This window comes from Sus scrofa, chromosome 15, assembly GCF_054392235.1.
Source record: "Sus scrofa isolate SSC_HxYL_T2T_F1_AM1 chromosome 15, Sscrofa_HxYL_maternal_Yorkshire_Landrace_v2.0, whole genome shotgun sequence".
Taxonomy (NCBI): domain Eukaryota; kingdom Metazoa; phylum Chordata; class Mammalia; order Artiodactyla; family Suidae; genus Sus; species Sus scrofa.
The window spans coordinates 66276516-66296007 of record NC_139397.1 but is presented as its reverse complement, the minus strand read 5'-3'; the positions used below and the strand labels follow the sequence as shown (position 1 = coordinate 66296007).

At 48.9% G+C, this 19492-nt stretch overlaps 1 protein-coding gene across 12 annotated transcripts; it reads right to left on the bottom strand.

Annotated features, from left to right (window-relative positions):
- Positions 1-10606: 10606 nt before the first annotated feature.
- On the bottom strand, positions 10607-17078 carry DUSP26 (dual specificity phosphatase 26). Of its 12 annotated transcripts, none has more exons than XM_013984090.3 (5): positions 16754-17078; positions 16336-16417; positions 14366-14727; positions 12584-12798; positions 10607-11448 (listed from the first exon to the last, which is right to left on the bottom strand). In XM_013984090.3, exons 3-5 carry the CDS (start codon positions 14584-14586, stop codon positions 11249-11251), a joined length of 636 nt encoding a protein of 211 aa, XP_013839544.1. In that variant the 5' UTR covers positions 14587-14727; positions 16336-16417; positions 16754-17078; the 3' UTR covers positions 10607-11248. The 12 variants fall into 12 exon arrangements, with proteins under 12 accessions (XP_013839544.1, XP_003133423.1, XP_084856222.1 ...); XM_003133375.5 differs by having other exon boundaries at positions 14366-14649; XM_085000096.1 differs by having other exon boundaries at positions 14366-14646; positions 16336-16495; positions 16769-17078.
- Between the last annotated feature and the right edge of the window lie 2414 nt (positions 17079-19492).

Below are 19492 nucleotides of genomic sequence, written 5' to 3'. Positions count from 1 at the left end.
CTGCAACTTGTGGCAATGATGGATCATGGATCAAATATGTACCTCATGGATACTACGCCAGGTTCTTAACCCACTGAGCTGTAATAGGAACTCCTGTCCACACATTTTTATCTATCTATCTATCTATCTATCTATCTATCTATCCTCTATTTTATTTTTTATTTTCTTTGGCCACCCTATAGCATATGGAGGTTTCTGGGGCCAGGGATCAGATCTGAGCCATAGCTGCAATCTAAGCTGCAACTGGATCCTTAATCCACTGCGACGGTCAGGGAGCAAACCTGTGTCCCAGCGCTCCCAAGATGCTGCCGACCCTGTTGCACCACAGGGGGACCTCCTACACATTTGAAAATACTCCTCCTTTCACAATGGGAGTCTCCTTTCAATCATCTTGAGATTGGGTTGGACTTGGGGGCCCTTCTAACAAGCAGAATGAAGTGGAGGTGACAGCGGTTGATTTTGGAGACTGGGTCATAAAAATGCATTAGGGTTTCCTCTTCTCTTTCTCTGTCTCTGTCTCTCTCTCTCTGGTCACTTGATCTGGGGAAGCCAGGAACTGTGTCACAAAGGCACTGACGTATGCAAAAGCCACACGGTGGGGCACGGAGGGTTCTGGTAACAGCCATCTGAGTGGGTCTTGAAGTAGATATTTTTGCTTTAGTCAGGCCTTCAATGACTGCAGGTTCTGCCAACACCTTGGCTGCAGCCTCTTAAGAGACCCTGAGGCAAAATCATGCAGTGAAGCTGTTTCTGAATTCCTGACTCACAGGAACTATGTATGAGACAACCCATGTTTGCCGCTCTAGGTCACTGCGTTTGGGGATAATTTATTACTTAGCCAAAGGTAAATATTACAGCCACTGGAACAAAGAGACACAAAAGTACAGAGGCTCCGACAGTCTAGTTTATTTCTGTCTCAGGAATATTTCAAAGGAAGGAGGTGGTTCCCGTTCATGAAGCCATCCAGAGCCCCGGGTTCCTTTCTCTGGCTGTTTGGCCCCGTCCAGAGAGGTGTTCCTTGTTCAGATGGAAGAAGCTGACTTACCAGTTACATAGCTTATATTCCAACCCCAAGGGAGGGTATGAAATAGTGGAAAGACAGCATTTTCCTTGTAGTAATTCAAGTTTTACTTTTGTTCCCATTCCACTGCTGAGAGCTTAGTCACAGGGTCTGTAGTAACAGGAGGAATTGATGAAGGGGAATCTGGTGGGTGCATGCCCAGCAACCTCCCTGTACCCCAGTCCCAGAGTCAGCACCTGCTCTGTGACTTGTAATAACACCTCTTCCAGCCTGCCTCCATTTTCTCATTAATAAAGTGAAGGATTGGATAAGTTTGGTGGTTTTCAAAACTTTTTTTTTTTTTGGTAGCTGAATGTTGTTTATTAAGTAATATTTAAAAACAGACATTGTGGAGTTCCCACTGTGGCGCAACGGGATCAGCAGTGCTCAGGAACACTGGGACATGGGTTTGATCCCTGGCGCCGCACAGTGAGTTAAGGACCCTGCGGTGCCTTGGATCTGATCCCTGGCCAGGGGAACTCCATATGCCCTGGAGGACGGCCAAAGAAACATAAAAACGTAAAAACAACCCCCACAAAAAAACAGACACTGGGAGTTCCCGCTGTGGTGCAGTGGGTTAAGAACCGACTACAGTGGCTTGGATCCCTGCAGAGGTGAGGGTTCGATCCCTGTCCCCAGGCAGTTGGTTTAAAGAATCCTAGGTCGCAGCTGGGGCTTGGATTCAATCCCTGGCTGGGGAACTCTCATATGCCCACAGGAACGAACCAAAAAACCCAGACGCTTCATGGATAAGAGAAATAAAAACAGATCTGGTCTGTTTGAATCATGTGGGTTTTTCTTTCTCTGTGACTCCCCCCCCCCCGCCCCGCGCCCCCGTCAGCGGCCCCATGAAAAGCGATTTCAAGGACTAGTGCCCTGGGAAGCACGATCAGAAAATCGCCGGGTGAGAAGTTCTCCTGGCTTCCTTCCAGCTCTGATATTTTTGAGACTGCGATCACTCATCTGTGTCCCCTGCTCTGGGCTGGATCGCAGCCCCGCCTTGTTGGGCAGCTGTGTTGGCGGAGGAAGATGGAGTGAGCCTTTGCCGTGCGGATCCAGCCTCACCACACTTTCTTTCTTACCCCTTTTCTGATCTGGTGACATCTCTTTCCTTCGTCCTTATGCAAGTGAGGGTCCCCGGCCCAGGGTTCTAGGTGCCGGCGATGGAGCTAGGAAGGACTGTTCCGAGCTGCCAGTACACTCTAGGTAGCTTTCTGCGCCACTCGGAGATGGGTATGTGGAAATTCTCCAAGCAGATGGTCTCCCTCCCCAGGCTAATTCTTTTACTAACTCTCTTGTCCTCTTCAGGGGCTGCCATTGGCTTCTGCTGGATTAGGAGCTCAGGGTTTGTCAGGGTTCTAGACCGGGAATGTGAACTTGCTCAACCCTGACCCAGTCTGTGAGTGACCTCAGGGACAAAAGGGTGAAAGCCCCTGCCTCTGATTTTCTTCGCCCCCCCCCCCCCCCCCGTTATTCTCAGATTCTCAAGAACACAGTTTACCTCAGGGAAAGTTGCTTAGGGGCAAGGGAGTTCCTTTCTTTTAGTGCACCGACCATCCCCCATCGAACAGCTCCTGTGCCAATAACCCATCCCCTCCCCCGCTCCTGAGGGTCCTTTCTGAGGGCCTGCGGTGCCAGCTAACTTCTCCCAGGTTGGCTTCAGATGCTGAAGGGGAATTGGGCAGAGGCCCTAAGGAACAATCCCAGGCCATTCTGCACACCCTTAACCACTGCCCACAAATAAGGTCCTAAGAATGGCTGGGAGGAGTTCCATTGTGGCAGAGTGGGTTAAGGACCTGGCATTGTCCTTGCAGAGGCTTGCGTTGCTGCTGTGGCATGGGTTCAATCCCTGGCCTTGGAGGCCAAAAATAAATAAATAAATATTTAAAGAGTTCTCCTTATGGCTCAGAGGAAAACAAACTTGACTAGGATCCAGGAGGATGTGGGTTCAATTCTTGGCCTTGCTCAGTGGGTTAAAGATCCGTCATTGCCTTGAGCTACAGTATAGGTCATAAATGCAGCTCTGATCTGGCTGTTGCTGTGGTTGTGGTGTAGGCTGGCAGCTGCAGCTCCGATTCCACCCTGGGCTGGAGCTTCCATATGCTTTGGATGCAGCCCTAAAAAGACAATAAAATAAAATAAAACAAATTTTTAAAATTAAAAAAAAAAAAAAAAAGGGATGGCTGAAGGCAGGGGAGGGGAATTGGGAGACGATAAGGGCTGGAGGCCCACCAGCTTCTTAGGATGAGGAATATCTTACATTTCTGGATGGTACATTAGGGCTCAGTGGAGGAGGGTTGATTTACTCCAGGGATGGAGGCAAATGATCTCAAGGAGTGAGCAGGTCCAGGGTCAGAAAACAGTGATGGGTAGTGATGACTACCAGGCAGCAGGCCCTGGTCTCAGTGGAACGGACCCTACTTAGATAGTGCCATGTGCAGATGTTGAAACGTGGCCCTTTCAACATTTTTTTCTCTTTTTTTCTTAGGGCTGCACCCGTGGCATAGGGAAGTTCCCAGGCTAGGGGTTCAATCGGAGCTGCATTTGCCGGCCTATGTCACAAGCACAGCAATGCCAGATCCGAGCGACATCTGCGACCTGTGACACAGCCTCCGCATCGCAGGATCCTTAACCCACTGAGCGAGGCCAGGGATCGAGCCCGCATCCTCACCGACACTATGTCGTGTTCTTAACCCGCTGGAGCCACAACGGGAACTCCCCCTTTTAACATTTTAAGAGAAACTGGAAATGCAAAAGTTGTGTAACATTTCCCAGTACTGCAACATTGCATAGAAAACAAAACGCCCTCTGCTGGTGAGTTTTGCTCTGTGATGTAGTCCCCTTGCCAAATAAGCCTCCCCGGGGTGGTGTGTGCCGCTACTTCTCAATTTTTTTAAACCAGGTGTGAGATTAGTCCCTGTACTTTTAATCAGTATTCATGGAAAAGTATGGCGTGCCAAGGGACTTTGATCAGTTTCCTGTTGCTGTTGTAGCAAATCACCGCTTCATGGCTTAAACCAATGCACAATTATTATGTTATCATTTTGTAGACCGGAAGTCTGCCGTGGGTGTCTCTGGGCTGGAATCAAGCCCTGTCAGCCAGGCTGCCTTCTAGAGTCTGGGGGAAAGAATCCTCGTTCTTGCCTTGTTTGGCTTCTAGAAATGCCCATATTCCTAGTGTCACCACCTCCATCCTTGTCCTCAAAGCCAGCTACCAGGTCCAATCCTTACATCAGATCTCTCACCGCAGTTTGCAAAGGTTCCCTAGTTCTAAGGACTCCTTTGATTGGGTCCACTGGATAAGCCAGTGAAATCTACCCACAGCAAGGTTGCCGTTTTCATCCCATTGCAGAACCCCCTTTACCACTTAAGGTAACAGTCACAGGTTCCAGGGGTTAGGACATGAACTGGACTCCTCCCTGTACTTTTCCATTTTTTGCTCCCCTTCCTTCCTCAAAAAAAATTTTGAGGACAGAAACCTATGATAAACAGGGTTTATCTTTCTTCATAACCTGACCCATTCTTCCTTTGTCCAGGCTTCCTTTTCCTTTCTTTTTCTTTTTCTTTTTTTTGTTTTTTTAGGGCTGTACCTGTGGTATATGGCAGTTCCCTGGGGTTGAATCTGAGCTGCAGCTGTCGGCGTACACCACAGCCACAGCAACTCAGGATCTGAGCTGCATCTCTGATCTACACTACAGCTCCTGGCAACACTGGATCCTGAGCAAGGCCAGGGATGGAACCCAGGTACTCATGGCTACTAGTCGATTTGTTACCATCATTACTAATGGGAACTCCAGGCTTCCTATTCCTTAAGAGATCTGCTTTTTTCTTTCTTTCTTTTTTTTAACCTCTATTTTCTTTTTTAAAATTGAGTTATAGTTGATGTATGATATATGTTTCAGGTGTATAACAGTGATTCACAAATTTTAAGGGTTATGTTCCATTTATAGTTATAATAAAATATTGGCTGTATTCTCAGTGCTGTACCATACATCCTTGTGCTTATTTATTGTATACTTAATAGTTTATTCTCTTAATCCTCTATCCCTATCTTGCCTCTCCTCCCTTCCCTCACCCCAGTGATAACCACTAGTTTGTTCTCTGTATCTGTGAGTCTGTTTCTGTTTTATTTGTTTGTTTGTTTGTTTTGGCCACCCCCTTGGCCTGTGGAAGTTTCTGGGCTAGGGATCAGTCCTGACACACAGCAGTGACAACGCCGGATCCTTAAACTTCTGAACCACCAGTAAACTTCTGCTTTGTTATGTTCACTAACTTGTCCCCTTTTTTATATTCCACACATGTGATATCATACAGTATTTGTCTTTCTCTGTCTAACTTATTTAACTTAGCAGAATACCCTCCAGGTTCATCCATGTTGTTGCAGTGGCAGAAGTTCATCCTTTTTATGGCTGAGAAGTATTCCACTGCATGCACATACTGCTTCTTCTTTATCCATTCATCTCTTGATGAACACTTAAGTTACTTCCATTTCTTGGCTATCGTAAGTAATGCTGGCATATGCATTTTTGAATTAGTGCTTTTGTGGGCTTTTTTGGATAAGTACCCAAGAAGTGGAATTACTGGGTCATATGGTAGGTCTTTTTTTTTTTTTTTGGCTACCCTCCGGCGTATAGAGTTCTTGGGGCCAGGGATCAGATCCAAGCCACAGTTGTGACCTACACCGCAGCTGCAGCAACACTGGATCCTTTAACCTGCTGTGCTGGACAGGGAGTCACACCTGTGTCCCAGTGCTCCAGAGATGCCACCAATCCTATTGTGCCACAGCGGAAACTCCTCATATAGCAGTTTTTAGTTTTAGTTTTAGTTCCTTGTATTTTTAGTTTTTGGGGAAACCTCTGTACTGTTTTCCAGTTGGATGCACTGGTTTATATCCCCACCAGCAGTATAGCAGGGTCCCTTTTCTAAGGGATGGGTCTCTAGTGGGGGCTTTGGGGGGCAGCCCTGCTGAGTCCTCTCCAGCGGGCTGTACTTGGCTGCCTATTTGCCTTCCAGCTCCATCTGCTACCTCAGGGCCCAGAAGCAGCAACTTTCTCTTTGCTGCGGCTCCCTATGGAACTTCTCAGCTGGGATTGGTTCCAGGGTGAAGGACAGGGCAAACATTCCTCTTTCTCCCCAGAGTCGGCCAAGGCCCCAGGGCCTGCCCTGAATGTCTGAGTCAATGTCAGGCGGCCAGGGCAGTGTGGGCAGGGCAGGTGGGGCAGGATGACCAGACCGATATGAGCTGCAGCTCCCCAGGGCCCCAAAGCTCAGCCAGCTGGAAGCACAGGCTGCATCTCACAAGAGCATATTTACTCCTGTTTATTTTCAAGTCCTTTGCTTGGGTCCAATTGGTCAATTGCCTGAGAACCGGATGCAGGAAGTTGAACTTTCAATGCTGATTTTGGCAGGTGTGAGTGACATCCACCTGTGACAGGTGTCATCCTCAGCCCCTTTGGGGGATAGGAGAACCCATTCTACTTGTGTGATCACTAGGCTGTGCCCCTTACTTATCTCCCTTGACCCAGCTGGTTCCTCAAGACACATACACACACCCTTAAAAGGTGGAGGAGGAGGGATGCATGGCAGCATGATGTCCACACACGGATTCTGGAGGAGAGCTGCCAGGTCTGAATCTGAGCTCTTCAACTCACTATTCGTGTGTCCTTGGGAAAATGACAACCTCAATTTCCCTGTTTCTAAGCAACAGCAATGACGCCACTTCACAGGGTTTTCAATGGGGATTAAATAACTTAATATCTGTAAAGACAGAAGAGTGCCTGGGCAGAACTATAATGTGGCTTTGTTAAAAAAAAATAATAACATGGATGGAACTAGAGACTCTCATACTGAGTGAAGTAAGTCAGAAAGAGAAAGAGAAATACCATATGATATCACTTATACCTGGAATCTAGTGTACAGCACAAACGAACCTTTCCACAGAAAAGAAAATCATGGACTTGGAGAATAGATTTCTAGTTGCCAAGGGGAGTGGGATGGATTGGGAACTTGGGGTTAATAGATGCAGACTATTGCCTTTGGAATGGATTAGCAATGAGATCCTGCTGTGTAGCACTGGGAAATATGTCTAGTCACTTACGATGGAGAATGATAATGTGAGAAAAAAGTTGTATACATGTATGTGTAACTGGGTCACCATGCAGTACAGTAGAAAAAAAATAATAATGTATTGAGGAAATAAAAAAATAAATTAAAAAATAAAGATAAATATATAATCTGCTCCATGAGAATAATCTGGAAATCTGTTCTTTGGTCAAATATACTTTGGTAGCTATACTTCTCTAAAAGTTAGAGTTAAATTCTCAAGTTATTCAATTTGCAAGAAGTGCGGGGATTTAGCTGAGAGCAAGAAGTGCGGGGATTTAGCTGAGACACATATACAAATAAAATTATAAAAACAGGTCTGTGCCTGTAGGTTATATTAGTAGCATATACTTACTAGAACAAAGGCGGTGACGACTCTATTGTAGTCTACACTGGTCAGACCTTAGTTTTAGTTAGTCCTTCCAAGAGTTTGAATTATTCCTAGGTTCTTTTTAGTTATGCATAAGTCCTGTTGCCAGGATTGATTGGGAATCAGTACAAGTTTTTTTGTTTTGTTTTGTTTAGTTTTTGGCTATGTCCACAACAGGTGGAAGTTCCAGGGCCAGGGAAACTGCACCACAGCTGTAACCAGAGCCACAGCAGTGGCAATGCTGGATCCTTAACCTGCTGAACCATAGGAACCTCTAATCAGTTTAATTAGAATCAACATCCCTAAGGAAGCCCTCACTCCATCCCTTAGATGAAATTGTTCCTCAGTGGTAGTGAAAATGTGGGACTCCAGCCAAAAGATCTTGCTGGCCCCCCAGCCCACAGATCTAGCCTGAAGCATGGAGACCAGTTCATAATTAGAAAGAAATGCTAATGGGAGTTCCCTGGTGTGCAGCAGGTTAAGGATCTGGTGTTGTCTCTGCCCCATCTTGGGTCGCTGCTATGGTGTGTGTTCGATCGCTGGCCCAGGAACTTCCACATGCCACAACCATAGCCACAAAAAAAAAAAAAAAAAAAAAAAAGAAAAAGAAAGAGATGCCAATATTGGCGAGGCTGGGGAGGAAATGTGAAACATGACACATTCAGATTCAGACTTTTGGAAAAAAATAAGAGCCATTAGGCTGAAAGTGAGGGGACTCGGGAGAGCTAGCTCCAAACCACAGGAAGGGCTGCCATGTGAGAGATGGAGCAATAGAAAAGACATGTTCAGTACTGGGTGTGCAAGGGACTTTCCACCTCATATCTAATTAAATGCCCACATCAGCCCTGCAGAAGTAGACAGACCACTGCCTGCGACTGGGGAGAGGGTCGCAGTGGTGGGTAAAATGACTGCCTGTCACAAACACCCTCTTGGCTCTGTGCCGGGGCCAGGGACTCTAGGCTGTCAGATCTTTTGGCCTCATCTCACTGCCACAGTAACTTGATTACATGATGCAAGTGTAATAGTAGCACTTTCTAATACTGAGAGCTGATAATGTCTGTAGTTGTTATGCAGTGATTCCTACCATCAAAGATGGCCAAACCAATAAATTCTTTATAACTATCATCAAGTGATTTATTGAAAAGGTGATTAATTTATGCCTTATTGGAGAGTGGAAATGGATCATCTATGAAGGCAACTTGCATCTTTGGGATTCTGAGTTTCTGTACATTAGAATAAAATATACACTTTAGATATATTAAGCGATTTTTTTTTTTTTTTTTTGGCTGCTCTGTGGCATATGGAGTCCCTGAGCAAGGGGTCAGATCCAAGCAGAAGTTGCTACCTAAGTCACAGCTGTGGCAATGCTGGATCCTTAACCCACTGTGCAGGGCCAGAGATTGAACTTGCTTTCTGGTGCTTCAGAGATACTGCTGATCCTTTTGTGTCACAGCGGGAAGTCTTTCAGAGATCCTCCACCCCCCACCCCGCCCCGCCCCCCGTATTTTCCACTTCCTTTTACATCCTATCTCCTTCTCCCGCTCAGGCAGCTATTCCTTTCTGGGAACAAAGCCTTTTAAAAATTTTTTATTTTTTATTTTATTTATTTATTTTTTTGGTCTTTTTTGCTATTTCTTGGGCCGCTCCCGTGGCATATGGAGGTTCCCAGGCTAGGGGTTGAATCGGAGCTGTAGCCACCGGCCTACGCCAGAGCCACAGCAACGCGGGATCCGAGCCGCGTCTGCAACCTACACCACAGCTCACGGCAACGCCGGATTGTTAACCCACTGAGCAAGGGCAGGGACCGAACCCGCAACCTCATGGTTCCTAGTCGGATTCGTTAACCACTGCGCCACGACGGGAACTCCCTAAAATTTTTTTAAAATTTTATTTATTTTTTTTTTAGGGCCGCACCTGCGGCATATGGTTTCCTAGGTTAGGGGTCAAATTGATGCTGCAGCTGCTGGCCTATACCACAGTCCCAGCAATGCCAGATCTGAGCTGCATCTTTGACCTACACCACAGTTTGCCGTGACACCTGATCCTTAACCCACTGAGTGAGGCCAGGGATCGAATCCACATCCTCATGGATACTAGTCAGGTCCTTAACCCAATGACCCACAAGGTAATTCCCACTCTTTTTTTTTTTTTTTTTAAGAAGGATGTGGTGCCCAGCAGTTTGACAGTTGGGATAGCAGGAAAACCATACTATTCTCTCTGGTGGTTGAGTCTATTTTTTGACTAAATTTGCTAAAGAGATTATGTTACACTCCTCAGAGGCAAACCTGGAAAGAGGAGAAGAGGAAGCAATCACATCACTTCCCTTCCAATTTCTTGGCACCAGGCAAAACCCAAACACAAGTGTGTAGGTAGGATTTAGAGCTGGGACTAATTTAAGATTAATATTCTGTTCTCCCACTAGAATGGGGACTTGATATAGAAATCAGGTTGACTTTTTGGGAGTTCCGGTCGTGGCTCAGTGGTTAACGAATCCGACTAGGAACCACGAGATTGTGGGTTCAATCCTTGGCCTTGCTCAGTGGGTTAAAGATCCGGCGTTGCCATGAGCTGTGGTGTAGGTTGTAGACGCTGCTTCGATCCCGCGTGCTGTGGCTCTGGCGTAGGCAGCTGGCTGCAGCTCCGATTCAACCCCTAGTCTGGGAACCTCCGTATAGCGCGGGAGCGGCGCAAGAAATAGCAAAAAGACAAAGAAAAAATCAAATCAGGTTGACTTTTTGAAAATAAAGGTATATTTTTTACACACCTGAATTTGTGAAGAGAGACCTAATTAAAGGTTGGTAGATATAGGGTGTGTCCAGAGTCCCAACACCAAGTGTGTGCAAATTTGAATTTTTGGGTCCTCTGCTGCCCCTGTGTGGGCATAGCTGGAAATAACAAGCTCAAGATTTCTCAGGCGGTGGGGAGTGTGAAACTGGACTTGGAAGAAACCTCCCCTAAGAACCGGTGAAGCTTAAAGGCAGTTGGGAGCTGATGACCCTTAGGGGGAGTCAGGAACTGTTCTCAGAAAACAGGTGTAGACCTCGTACAAGCTGTTAGTGATTCAGGAGGCTCGCTTTGTATTCACCATCTTTATTTTTCTTGGAGACATCTGGATCTAGTAAGCGAGTGATTATCTACACACCCAGTCATGCACCTCTGCCGTTTTGGGCCACGACCAGCACCCACGGGCACAGCGCCAAGCCTCCCACACCTCTTCTCCCTGTGTTTGGAGTAACAAGTCTGTGGGTTTCTCCCTTAGCTTTTCACACCATCTCTTCACCGTCTGTCCCTCCACTACCAACTCCACACAACTCTAGACCATACAGTGGTGCGTGCTGCATCCCTGACTCCCCGCACTGGCACAGGACTGAGATGGTCCTTTAGTTTTGATACGCGAGGGAGGGGAACAGTGGAGCACAAAGAGGGGCGGGGGTTGTGACTCTCCGGGGGCACCCTGGCCGGAATCCAGTCGGGGTCCCAGGACCGACTTCTACCTCCAACCCAGCTACTTCCTTTCCTGGTCAGCTCCCTCCTGGCGGCGGTCAAGAGGCCCAATCTCAACCCCTCCTCCCCAGCCCAGCCCCTCTTGACAAATAGCAAACTGTGGCCTGGGGGAACTTTCGGGGCCCTCTCAGCGGAGAACGGGTTAACGGGGCCTCTTCGCTCCAGCTGGGATCCTGGGACCTGCAGGCCTGGCCTGACCTCCCCTCCCCACCTCAAGCCTCCAGTCCCTGCCGCAGCCTGCGGTCCAGGGCCAGGAGCTGTCTCAAGAAGCCCCGATTGGGGATGATGCCTCGGTGGTCCTTGACTTTCTTGATGGCTTCCACGAGGGTGAGGCGGTGGTACAGCATGAGGTAGGCCAGCACCAGGGTGGCCGACCGGCTCACTCCCACGGCGCAGTGCACCAGGATCCTCCCTGTGAACACACGCGAGGCTCGGTGAGGGGCTGGAGGAGCCGAGGGAGAGGGCTCCTCGGACAGGGGAGGAGGAAGGCAGGTCATGGAAATAGGAGCGGGGCACAGACCAGGGGAGGAGGAATCCAGATCCCGAACAGGAGGTGAGGGTTGTGGGGGTGGGGGGAAGTGGGGGTTAGGGGGTGGGGTATGTGGGGGCAGTAGGGGGGTGGGGGTGGGGATGGGGAGCAGCCTAGACGGAATGAGATGGAGAACCGGCAGCAGCTCAGCAGCAACGAGCCTATAGAGGGCTCAGACGGAGCCACTCTTGCCCCAGTAAGGCTTTGCTTGGTGTGTGCTTAGTGCGGCCAGGGGAAACCCTTTCTGCCTAGCCCCATCCTTCCTCAATCTCCTAGTCATTTTTTTTTTTTTTTTTTTGGTGGGGGGATGATTAATATATTTTATTCAAATATATATTTTCTGATTACTAAAGCAAAACATGCTCAAGGTAGAATTGGAAAGTATAGAAATTTGTAAAGAAGCCCCAAATTAAAAAATATATCTCCGTGGTATAACTTACCACTCTTAACATTTGGAATTATTTCCTTTTTTTCTTTTCTTTTCTTTTTTTGGCATCTTAGGGCCTCATCTATGGCATATAGAAGTTCCCAGGCAAGGGGTCAAATCGGCTACCAGCCTACACCACGGCCGCAGCAACACCAGATCCAAGTCGTGTCTGTGACTTACACCACAGCTCACCGCAATGCTGGATCCTTAACCCACTGATGGAGGCCAGGGATCAAACCCACATCCTCACCAACACTTTTTTGGGGTTCTTAACCCACTGAGCCACAATGGGAGTTCTTCCTTGGCTTTTTATGTATTGCCTTGAAAAGATGGCTGAGAGAATAATTTTCTTTTCCTGAGCCTTTTTTTTTTTTTTTTTTTTTTTGGCTGCACCCAAAAAAACAAGCAGAAGCTCCCCAGGGATCCAGCTGGTACTGCAGAGGTGACAACTCTGGATCCTTAACCCGCTGAGTCACAGGGCAACTCCCTTCCTGAGCCTTTTGTCAGGTCATTCAAGTGTCTTTCTCTACACCCCAACCTGGGCTTTTCTCTAACTCTGTCCCTCCGTCCTTCCCGCCTTGATCCCCCTACCTCCTGGCTGGCTCAGCGCCCGGTGGATGAAGTCAGCGGCCGCCTGGAAGTGGACACTCATATCGAAGGCTGGAGAGTCGTGGGCCTCGACCCCCAGGTAGCGGATGCCTAGCCCCTGGTAGGCCTCGGGGGTCCCTCGCCACCTGCTATGAGAGGCGTTGAGGACGTGGGTGATGCCCAGGCGACGGAGCTCCCGGTGGTTGTTGGCTATTTCCCTGTATTGAGGGACAGAGGTTAGGGGGAGGGTGGGAAGGCTGGCGGGGGCCCAGGCCCCCTTGTCTGTACGCAGACCACTGCCTGGCCAACGTCGTTGGCTCCAGGCCTGTGTCACTCCCTAAGGACCCTGAAGGGAGGAACCAAGGTGGGCAATGACTGGGAGTCTTGTCCTGGAGAGAGGTGGAGGGTGGGGAGTGGAGATGGGGGGGTGGGGGGGGTGTTCCTGTGGAGCTTTTGCCTGGAGGAGCGCTGACTAAGGGGTGAGCAAACAACAGCCATAAGAAAATACTGAAAGAATCCTCTGAGGCAGCAGGATTTTACTTGATCTGTGGGAAGGATTGAGTCATTCTGTACTTCATGTAAGGAAGGTGGCATCTAGCTGAGGAAAGACTGGGGCGTCTTGGGAAAGAGGGGTTTTTTTCCCTACCAGGCGTTCAAATAGAGAGAGGAGGTGGCAGAGGGGTCTGGACATTGTGGATGAGTTTCTGTACCAGCTCACACTTAACATCCTGCTAACCTTCAGATTATATGATTCTTTCTTTTTTTTTTTTTTTTTTTTTTTTTTTTTTTGCTGTGCCCTGAGGCATGTGGAAGTTCCCTGGCCAGGGACTGAACCCATGTCACTGACAGCACTGGATACTTAACTGCTAGGTGACCAGGGAATACCTAGATTATAAGATTCTGACACTTGCTCCCCCATCTCACTCCCCCGTTATTTTAGACTCTCAGACACTCTGAATCCTCATGCATTTTGCCAGTTACTTCACGCTCATGGTTTCCCTTGTTGTCAGATGTCATCTTCAGGTGTTCCTGTGGCCCACACCACCCCTCAGCTCAGTGGTGGCTGCCTCTCAGCCCACAGGGTCACATCTCAGGGCGAATGCCCTGTCCAGTGCCAACTCCTCAAGCAAAAAGAGCACTGAACTTGAACCTCCAAGTCCTAGCTTTGCTACTTACGACCCATGTGACCTTGGGCCAGTCCCAACTTCTCTGAGCTTCCGATTCCTCCTCTCTAACCTGGGGATAGTGGTACCCACCTCACCAGGCTGTCGTGAAGATTAAGAGAGAAAATGCATGTGAAAAACTCCTAGTAGCCTATGATCCTTGGGAGAGATCTGTAGGGACTACACTCCTCCTTACACGCCCTTCTCTCTATCGCCCTCATCTGGCAGAAGCTCTGCATAGCCTGTGGCTTGGCTTGGTCAATCAACCCTTTGCCTCACTACCCACTGTTCCTGGCCCCAGAGATGGCCTCTTCTCAAGGAATGATAGATGAAAGTTCAGAGAAATCATCTCTTCTGTCCAGTCCCTAGCTCTGGCACTCAGTAATATCCTTTGCTAAATGAATGCCATTATTACTTGCACAGAGTAAGTCTGTCCAGAGTTGGGTCTATCAATAATCCCAAACTTCCCCAAACCCGCTAGCCTCCACTCTACCCATGCACTCCCCTTCTCCATTCTCAATGTGGAACCAAGAGCATAGCTCAGGGCCTCTCTCCTTTCTTCTTGTTTGCAGACACAAACACACACACACTCAGCCATGGCCCCAGTCTGCCAGGTACATACTGGTCTCCGAGGTAGAGGCCTGGCCAGACCTCATCAGCATGGTTACAGGCTGTCTTGCCCGTATACAGAAGCCTCTCCAACTCGAAGACGTTGAGGAAGGAATGCTGAACAGCTGGCATCTCCTCCAGGGCCCCTCGAGTGCGAACAGGAGACCTTGAACCGCTCCGGGAGAAGCGGGCCATAAATGTCACTGAGGCCCAGAGCCAGTTACCGGGGCACATCTTAGTGGCGGCAGGAACAAGGGTGGCCGCAGTGATGGGGGGTCAGTCTCCAGGTAGCTGCTGCTGGAAGAGGCAGGGATGTGAGTGACACCTGCGTGAGTCCACAGCAGCTGCTTCCTTCCCTGCCAACTGTGCTGGGCCCTGGGGAGGAGATCCACAGGGATCCAAGGTTAAGTCTGGCTGGGGGAGGGGTGGGGTGGGGGGTTCTGTAGAATCCCCTTCTTGGAGCTGCAGCAGCTCCCTTCTCCCTGCTCTTTGGCTTGGCCTCTCAAGGAGGTGGGAGAGTCACATGTTCTTGTTTACAGGGAGAGGGAGCTGCCCAGCTGCTGGGTGTCTGCTCCGCCCCTCCCCCACCCCAACACACAGAGGTAAACACATACACAAACATTTGGTATTTGGGTGGCTGGGCCCACTGCTGGACCTCTTCTGGCCCTGAATCTGGGTCTTATCGGCCTGGGGCAAAAGGCAGAGAGGCTGGGGAGCTGGGGTGGGGGGTTGGGGGTGGCCTTGGACGCGTCCAGAGAGATTGAGCAGGAAGACAGCAGCAGCTGAGGCTGTGACACAGCCAAGACTGCTGGTCTCCCCAGTGCCAGAGAGAGGGGCTGCTTTAACCCATTCCTGTCCTCCCTCTGCCTCAGAGATAAGCCTGCTGGGGGAAGTGTATGCTGAAGAATGGGGGCAGTGAGGAATAGCAATAAAGAGGAGGTGTAAGTTTTTGAAAAATACTTGCTGAAGGCAAGGACCAGTGGAAGGAAGTGCCAATCTTTGTGCACAAGGGGCAGAACACCCACCTTTGATCAGCATAAAGATGTCATTGATTAAAACTCATCCCTAATATGAAAATATTGGTCCAGGTAGTGCTGGAGTAGTGTGTGTGTGTGTGTGTGTGTGTGTGTGTGAGAGAGAGAGAGGGAGAGAGAGAGATGGGTGGGTGGGGAGAGGTGGAGGGTCGGGGCTAGAGGAGGGAAGAAAGGAAAGGATAAGGGATCCCTGCCCAGGGCCTCAGATCTGGCATTAATTAGCATCTGTGTTGCTGGTGGAGTAAAGTGACCCTACATAGAACATAGGGTTGGCAGTGATGGGGCCTAGCAGATGTGTCTCAGACTCTGTGCACAGCTGGGCTGGAAAGTCAGACCACACGTTGAGCTGCAGAGCTGGGAAGGGCCAGCCTTTGAGACTTGCCCTGGGAACTCCAGGCAGAGGCAATGTTGGCAGGAGCCCTTTCCAACCCCCCTTTTCTCCCCTCTCTCGTCCCCCTCCCCTCTCCCCTCCCCTCTTCCCCTTCCCTCCACCTCCTCTTACACAGTGATCCTGCCACCTGAAAAGGCCTGAAGAATCCCCCTCCCACTCCCTTTCCTATCTTCTGCCCCAGGGACTCAAGGGAAAGGCAACAGGGAGAGGCCATCTTGGTCCTGTCCACTCCCAGCTTCCCCACTAGCACCCTAGCCAGGGCCCAGCTCTCCCCACTCCCCAGGGCCAGAAGGGACCCAGCTCTCTTAGGTCATAAGAAGCAGGGGTCTTGGGATCAGGATGGGTGAGGGGTGACTGGATCTTAGGCTGTGTCGGGGATGTTTAGGGAAAGAGAATTTTTTTTTTTTCAATGGCTGGTCCAGAGGGAGCTCAGAATATGGCACTATAGCAATTGCCACCACCACCACCACCACCATCACGGTTACCATCACCATCACCCCCACCACCACCATTCATCACCACCACCATAATCACCATCACCACCATCATCATATCTACCTTTTCTCTCAAGGGCGAAAGACCCCACCACTTGATTCCAAAACAGCCTTTTCTGGAAACAGGTTCTGCTGCTTGTGTGATGCTGAATGGTAAAAAGGAACCGAAGCGGGAAGCAGACAAGGCACAGCAGAAGCTCCGAGGGACTCTGTTGCTCCCCATTCTGTCCCCGATACACCCCTGAGCATTCTCCAACCCCATCCACCGGCTTTTGGAGGACCCTGGTCCGCGGCCCCCCTCCCTCCGTCTGCTGTGGTGGTTGTAACAGGTTCATGGCTGTCGCCAAGCCCTCGCCACCCCAGACAGCCTGGCCCGCGGAGGGCGGAGGGAGGGAGCCCGGGAGGGCTCAGCCGGCTCGCTCCCAGGCCCCTTTCCGGCCCCTCGCCCCCACAGCCCCGATCCCCGCGCCTCTCCCACTCACTGCGGGTCCCGCTACCTCGGAAGGCGGCGCGGGTCTCAGTCCCCTAGGCAGATCGCAGGTGCAGGCAGCCCCATGGCCATGACTTCCCACCGCCGCTGCCGCCGCGGCGGCTGCCACTGCCAGGCCGGTTGACGGATTAGCATCTATTTTTAAGCCATGACACGCACGTCGAAGCAGGGGCTCTTATTAGTGTGCGGGTGTGTCAGCGACACACAGGGACACAGTCCCACGCCCGGTGGCCGGAGTGGACACGGGGCGTGGGCCACGCAGCCCGCACCCCCCGCGGCCCCGCCTCGCAGGCATGCTCGTGTGTATGTGTATTTTCGGGGCTGCGCCAATTACAGGCGCTTTGCCTAAAGCTAACATTATATAAGTCGTCCCAGAAGGTGTCTTAAGCACACTCGCTCCTCCCCAGGCAGCATTAATTAATTTCATAGACACGAGGATGGTGCCACACGTATGTTCTCATTCTCCAGAAGACCATGGCTCAAATAGCTATCTATAGTTCAAAACCCTGATTAGTATTTACTATAAACCACGTGTTTCACATATCTTTATAGCCTCACCACTGGTCTAGGAGAGAGGTAAAATTGTTACTGTACCCATTTTAGGGAGGAAACCTAAGGCATAGAGAAGCTAGCTAAGTAATTTGCCCAGGGCATTCTCGAGGCATTGCCAGAACCGAGTTTCACATCCTGGTTCCCTGGCTGGGACATTCAAGTCTTTAAGGGCTTTCTGAAGAGACGCTCCCCCCACAATGAGAAAGCACAATAGATTTCCTTCTTTTTTCTTTGGCTGTGCCAACGGTTTGAGGACATTCCCGGGCCAGGGATGAAAACTGTGCCACAGCAGTGACAATGCTGGATCCGTAACTGCTAGTTACTAGGTAACTCTCAATAGATTTCCATCAAGGAGTCATTTCCACCAGCTTAACTCAGTGAACTTCCCTTTTCCCGACTCCTGAAAAAATTCATGTGCTGATTTTGGGTGATATTTATCTTCCCTTGCTTTTCTACTGTAAGCACCTTGTCAGCTCCACTATTGCAAACGCTTTGAAGGCAAGGACCTATTGTGGTCCCCAGTGCCTAGCTCATTGTGGGATGGGGCAATAATGAATGTTATCAGGTGATGCTTTGAGAACCAGGAAGATTTGGAATCCAGGAGGGTTGCCTGACAGGAGGAAGGCAGGAAGTAAAGTCAGGCTGACCCTGACTTAGGATGAGAAGATGGTATCTTCCATAGCTGAAAGCAGGACTGACTACATTCCAGGAGGGATGGTAGAGGAGGCTTTGAAACCCGAGTCCAAGAAAATCCTGGCCAAAGTGACACAATCCTCAGGTCAGTTCTGTGCAATAGGGGAGGTTCTAACACAGGCTGCCACCAAGATCAATCCTGTCCCCCACCCACCCACCCTTTCCACCACTCCTCTCCATTTTCCTTGTGCCTTCTTGGTATGACCGTTGACATGCCAAAATGAAAACCTCATCCTTTAAAACAAAGAACTGACCTGGGAAATTTGAAAATTGTAATTTGTTGGTTCAGGAAAACTCAGGTAAGAAATGATCACAAATGAAATTGTCAAAGAGCATCTGTCATATACCAATCTCATTTGAAGGGATGGAGTCTTTAGAGTTGGTAGATTGAGAAGATGTTGTAGACAACGAACTTCATCTCAATTTTTAGCAAGACTTCTGTTTCAACCCTGCATTGAACCTTTCTCAAAAAGCTGGGAAAATATGCTTTGGACAATAGGGACAAATGTTTATGGGTAATCATAGAAATTGTCCATGGATCAACATCCTCATGAAAACCATTTCCAGGAGTCAACCTACAACTTGAGTGGCTTCATATTTTTCTTAGTAACTAGGAGGCTTATGTTTCCATGTGATGGTCAGGCTAAACTAAGGATGGAGAAGAAGAGGGAGAATGGAGGAAAGAGTTAGCAAGGAGAAGGTAATGGAGGAAGTGGGACAGGTGATAGATGGAAGGAAAGAGAAGAAGCATGTATGGATTATTTATTATTGTCACTTCCCTCATATTTATCAATTCATTGAATCCCACCCCCCTTTTAGGTAGTTATTATTATCCTCATTGACTACATGAGGAGCCTTAACACTTGACCGTATTACTTAACTCACCCATGGCTTGTAAGTGGCAGAGCAGGGGTCCAAGCCCAGGACTGATTCCAAAGTTTTATATTTCAAGTGATATTTCAAAATATCACTTCCTCTATAAAAACTTTCTTTCCAGAGATAGGAAACTAAAGCTACTGAGAAACAGGAATAGATTTCCAAGTGGTTTGAAAAGAAATGCCCCTCCCCTAAAAATAATTACATAGAGAGAGAGAGAGAGAGAGGGAGAAGTTCAGTAAGAGTAGAGAGGGGAAAAAGAAACACATGAGAAAGATACATTAAATGATAATTTTTTTGGCTGCATTCCCTCATGAAGAAGTTCCCAGACCAGGGGTTGAACCCACATCACAACAGTAACCAGAGCCACAGGAGTGACATCATTGGATCCTTAACCCACTGAGCCACCTGGGAACTCCATGTTAAATGGTAATTAAATGGTAATTTTAATTGTGGACTCTGGTGCTGTGCTAAATGCTTTACATATATTAGATAATTTAATCCCACAAAGTAGGTGTTATTAATTCCATTTTCCAGTTGAGGAAATAGGTTTATGGTGGTAAATCCATTCTGCAGGCAGCCAAGTAGCTAATAAGTGAACTTTGGGCAT